We start from the raw sequence: 5,573 nt of genomic DNA on the forward strand, positions 1-5,573 counted from the left end.
GTATATATACATACATACATATACATATACATATGTGTGTACAGTGTCAGGATTTGGCTTATAATAATGTTTTTTTGCATAAAATAAGTTTATTAAGAAAATACATTTGTTAGTTTTAGCTCCACGGCAACTTCATTTTCACGATGTTGTCTAGTGTGAACACTATCTTGTAAAAAATATACATATATGAGTTCTGTAGACATGCAGCTTGTCCAGTCTCCTGTAGACTGTCCCCTGAAGGAGTTTGATAAAGAACAGACCCCTCTGAGTCTGTGCGTAGTTCCCATCAGAGGCCAGGTTCACCTGAGCCTGTAACAACGGTCCTCCTCGGCTCAAACTCCAGCTCCTCTAAGAACTGCTGCTGAGTCTTCGGCGCAGCAGAGAGGCCGGCTTGCTGTCTGCATCTTCTACGTCACTTTCACACTCTCTCTGCAGAAAAGAGCGAAGCATTTCAGTTCAGTTTTAACTGCTGGTAACATTAGCACAAGGTTTTGAACTACAAACTAACTTTAGTGGACACTTGTCCAATGACCTGCAGCTTCAGTTGCCTTCACCTTCGCTCTAACTGAGGTGAGACAAAAACAGAGCAAGACTGCTAAGGTGGAGAGAACTTCTTTTTTTTTAAGAATTAGAGTTCATTGTATTTTTACGGGGAAATGTTTGCATATAAAGTAAATTATTTTTGAAAAGTATAAAAAAAATTCTAAAAACTTCTAAGTTTGTCCTGAACTAGTAGAACATTTTCAAATTTGAATGGACAAATGGCTTCATCTTTAATAAATAACAAGACAGTGGAGTCTGTTGTCAGTGGGGATAGAAACTAAAAATACTGAAATTTACCCCGTTGGGTAAATTTTAAAATATCTAATAAACATAAATAAAAATATTGTATCACATTTTGTGAAATTTAAAACAAAACTGGTGCCAAAGAGTCTCAAAAAAATCCCAGTCTTTTTAACTTTTCACGGCCTCGTTCAGTCAGTGTCTTTCGTGGTACAGAATGATTGACAGACGTCTTGTCCCGCCCCCACAGTTTGCCGCTTATTAGGGTTCATTTTGTCCACCTCAGGATCAGAGGGTGGACATACGTGCATCGAGCAGGAGGGTAAGTGGGTGTGGTTTGACGCAGGCTGAGCAGGTACAATCTGAGCAAGATTAACATAAACATGTTGGATTATTTAATTTTGCACATTTTTTATGTATTTGGAAGAAAAACTGGAAGTAGAGAAGTTGGGGCAGATGGAACAAAAAATATTCAAATCCAGCTAACAGCTAGCGTAGCTAATAAATCTCTTTTCTGCTTTGGATGTCTTTGTGCTGAAAACAGACATGTCAGTTAATAGCAGTTTTTTTAATTTCAAATTGGATACTTTTGCTTTAGGAATCCAACCTGCAGCATTTTTATTATATATTATCAGTGGTGGGCGGCGCTAACATTAGCTCCGCAATTTCTAAAGTGCTTATGAAAATATTTAGGTCCACAACTTCAAAAACGCTTATGCCCTAGAAAAACTTGCGGAAGCTAATTTTGAAGCGCAAGTTCAATTTGACACTTACTAGCTGGCAATAATTCATGTACAATATATGTACAACACTGCCAACTAGTGGCGTTTGAACCCTTTTACAGCTTAATTCTACTACTACCGATTGCTGGGGATGTGATTCTCATGAAACAGACCTTTGGCTCCTGGTGAAAAAATTAAAAAGCTGTTTAGGATTGCTAGTTCGGCTGATTATTTAAAAAGTTGTTGAGGATTGCTAGTTCAGCTGCTTCGTTGTCTTTTTCTTTTGTTTGTTGTAGGTTTTTAATTAAAGAAGCGTCAATAAAGTAATTTTAAATCTGTTTATTGGAAAACTGAAGTGATGCATTTTGGGTAACGGATTTGATTTGTGACGAGAAAAAAAGTTTTCCATGTAGTTATTCCAGTTGACCACTAGATGTCAGTCTAACCCCGTTGGCGGATTGCTTTGACCAATTACGTTAAGTATTGAGCTCCAGCGTTTAAACTTTATTTTTTTAAAAAAGAGTTCTGATTGTAAAGGAAAATAAATCAATACATACAAAATTTTAGTTTGGATTACAAACATTAACTGTTTTTGCTACTGCCTTCCTGCTACGTAAGCAGACACAAAGCATTGTGGGAAATGAGAACCGTGACCGAATGCAACAGCAAGGATGTAAATGTTTCCAATAATTGTGTTTATCTGAGAGGGGTGCTGTTGGACAGATCACGTGTTGTGATTCGACAGCCATACCTTCTGCTGTTCAAGATAATGATGACTGGTAGATAATTAGTTATTAGCAGTACTGCATTTTAATTTTAGAAAGCACAAATCTGCTTATGAATTATAAGAATTAGTAAGACCGCTAAAGCGCAAGCAAAATATTTAGGTCCGCAATTAGCGGAGTTGCACTTTAGAGGACTGGTGCCCACCACTGTATATTATATATATAATTTTTTATTATATTTTTTATTTTATTTATTTATATGTTATATATCGGTTAGCCCACCCTACAAATATCACCACCACTGAAACTTTCAGTGCACCTAATTTGAATAAATGAGTCATTCTGCAGAACTTGAAGACCTGTTGAAGAGCTGGAAAACCACTAAAACCAGCAGGATAGTGGATCTGAAGGGCCAGTACTGAGGACTACTATCCTGCATGTTTTTGTGCGACTTTAATTAACAAAACTTTGTATAAACATTAAATGTGAAAATAGAGCTAACAATCATGACAATTCTATATAAACTAATGAGAAATTCATAAAACAACTAACTTGTGAGTTTTATTTACATCTGTCCTATAAATAACGCTTCATTGTTTAGGTTTCTCTGCGACACACTTCCTGTTTGATAAGAGCTTTGTACTGTTGGCCACATTCTGCAGCCTCTTGACCAATCATTCTTTGACAGTTACACAACTTTAGCCTCGACTTCTGTATCTTCGAAGCCTTTTCAACCTCTGTTCTGCAGACATAATGTAACGCTGCATCAGTAAGAGCTAGGCCAAGTTAACTAGTTCATGACCTTAACATCATAGTTTTTAGCCTTACAAAGCAACTTTTAACTGGTGTGAAATAAGGTACCATCTACTTAAACCTACTTAACATAACACCACTTCAAAAACGAGCAGACTATCAGAAATGCTTTTGCTGCCAAGTGTTCTCACCTCTAAAGGATCTTGTTTGGAGCTGCTCTTACAGTGCAGTCTCAAACTGACCAGCTGGTTACACATCCGCACCATGTTGTAGGACATCTAGACAGTTAGGAGGTAACACATGTTACATTTTAGTATCATCCATCTAACTAATGTTGTTAACAGAAATGTGTTTTAAATTCAATTAAGACAGAGGATGAAAAGTCACAGTTATTAAATCATTCTATTAAATCATTCTGCTGACAAGTGAAAGTGAAAGATGATGTTTTTGGCTCTCAGTTTGTGTGTTTATGACTGTTAGCAAAATATCAGATGGATTCTGATGAAAGTTTAATGACTGATTATGTTTCGGTGCAAACCCAATTATACTTATATATATATATATATATATTTGCAAATATTAAACTAAAATATGATGAGTTTCATCCCCAAGACAAACTTCGAGCACTAAAAAAAATCACGAGACCAAAAGCAGCTACAACTCAACAGCTTGGTATAAAATGCAGAAAGTGACGCACCTTCCATTTCCTTTTCGCGTTAAACTTCTTGAAGCTCCTTATATTGATTGAGGATCGATGCCGGCTGACTGCTTGTGTGCGCGTGATGGGCTGAAAAACACGACATTTGTGCCAACGACAAACAACTCTCACTGCAGACACCAGAGCAATACAGGGAACAAAGGGAAAAGATACGTGTGAAGGAGTAAGCTTTATACCTTTATCCATGGATGAAGCAGACACTCCTCAGCCGTCATTCTCTCACTGCATTAAACAAAATAAATTAAACATTTGAGTTAAAGGGATAGTCAGGCTGTTTTGTACTGATGTTCTGTCAAACGGATATGAAAAGTTAGTAGGGGTGTAAAAATTTATGCATTCATACAGTCATAAACACCCGTAGTGAGCGTATTATATTTTATTTAACTGCATTTTGCTAACAGCCCTGACAGAAAAAAGCAAAGATAATATTTAAACAAACATCGAACAAAACATGGTTGGTTCAGAATAACCTGCAGAAGCAAACGCAGCTCTATCATGTAAATGACACTGTGGAAACGACTACAGAAAGTGATTTTAATATTTATACAATAACCTTGATGTCAAGCTTTTAAGTTTGACTGTTTTATTTATTTTTTTCTATTTTCTCATTGAAAGATGCAGTTCTGTGGGGTTCTATATTTTGCAGAAAGTTTTGGTCAAGTTTACTACTTGGTTTTTTATCATAATTAAATTTTTTTTGTAATATATCTTGCTGCAGTTTATTAAATTTTCTGTTTGACACATGATCCATGGATTGAAAATGAAAGAACAAGAAACTTCAGTTTTTTGTATTTTATGGGGAATTTACCAGTTGCACACAATATAATTCTATATAACAGAGCTATTCAACTAAATCACTCCAGGGGCCGCAGTTACTGCAGGTCAACAGCTGAGGGGCTGAACATCCAGCAAATAAAGTTATTATGTAAATAAACCAAGTATTACAAAGATCTGTTACCTTTGAAATAGTTTATTTTGCTGTATTTAATTATTAATACATCATACAGAACACTATAAAAGTAGTGATTTTCACTTTCATAGTTTTATCTTCCACTGCTAGTAGTTTTAACCGTCTTGGATATTCGTAGAAATGGTTTTGAACGCAGCAGGCGTACCGTTACACGCCTGATATTTAATGTCTTATTTGTTGTGACAGCAGTCATGGAGCACAGAGGATGGAGGACAGGGCAGTTATTTTATATCAACCTAACCCTGTGTACAAACACTACATCTGCTAATATTAAACTACGTTTGTATGACAGTTGCTGCTGTTTACTCAACCAAACGTTCATGTTACTACATCCACAGTAGCATGAGGCACAGTTCCACCGTTACATGGTAGAATGCACACAAGATATTTAAGTTCCCCCGCAAAAAAAGGTCCCAGCAGCGGGGTCTGAACTGTGAGGTTTTCAACATTTTAAAAACACTAACTCAGAAATTTTTGTTATATTCCTTCCGATTGTTGTCGTCTTCACGTATCCATAATGTTCTTTTATGTTTTAACAAGCATTTAAAAGGGACTTTACTGGCCGACCACACAAGAGAAATACTGTACCTATACAACATACTTGGAATTGTTCACCAAAAGCTTCAGTATGAAATCTTTGGCCATGGCGCTGGTTGTGCTGAAGTAGTGTTTATCAAACTCATACTTTAAGGCAAGAATATTCTTCAGAGTCTCTTCGTCAGTGTCACCTTGGAATGGTGACAAACCACTCAATCTGAGAACAAAAAATATCAAACATGAGTGAAATTACATGTGCCCACATTTCTGTTCGTTCACTCACACTCACTCACTCACTCACTCACTCACTCACTCACTCACTCACTCACTCACTCACTCACTCACTCACTCACTCACTCACTCAC

At 36.6% G+C, this 5,573-nt stretch overlaps 1 protein-coding gene across 1 annotated transcript in view; it reads right to left on the reverse strand.

The window, feature by feature from the left end:
• Positions 1 to 67: 67 nt before the first annotated feature.
• si:dkey-240h12.4 (death-associated protein kinase 2) overlaps positions 68 to 5,573 on the reverse strand; it is a 19,226-nt gene continuing 13,720 nt past the window's right edge. Inside the window, exons 8-12 of the mRNA XM_014027845.1 lie at positions 5,273 to 5,425; positions 3,878 to 3,923; positions 3,681 to 3,770; positions 3,175 to 3,261; positions 68 to 429 (exon numbers count right to left, since the gene is read on the reverse strand). Of these exons, the coding sequence (XP_013883299.1) occupies positions 349 to 429; positions 3,175 to 3,261; positions 3,681 to 3,770; positions 3,878 to 3,923; positions 5,273 to 5,425 (457 nt within the window). The 3' untranslated portion in view covers positions 68 to 348. The remainder of the gene's footprint in view (positions 430 to 3,174; positions 3,262 to 3,680; positions 3,771 to 3,877; positions 3,924 to 5,272; positions 5,426 to 5,573) is intronic.

Source organism: Austrofundulus limnaeus, unplaced genomic scaffold (genome assembly GCF_001266775.1).
Source record: "Austrofundulus limnaeus strain Quisiro unplaced genomic scaffold, Austrofundulus_limnaeus-1.0 Scaffold689, whole genome shotgun sequence".
Lineage (NCBI taxonomy): Eukaryota > Metazoa > Chordata > Actinopteri > Cyprinodontiformes > Rivulidae > Austrofundulus > Austrofundulus limnaeus.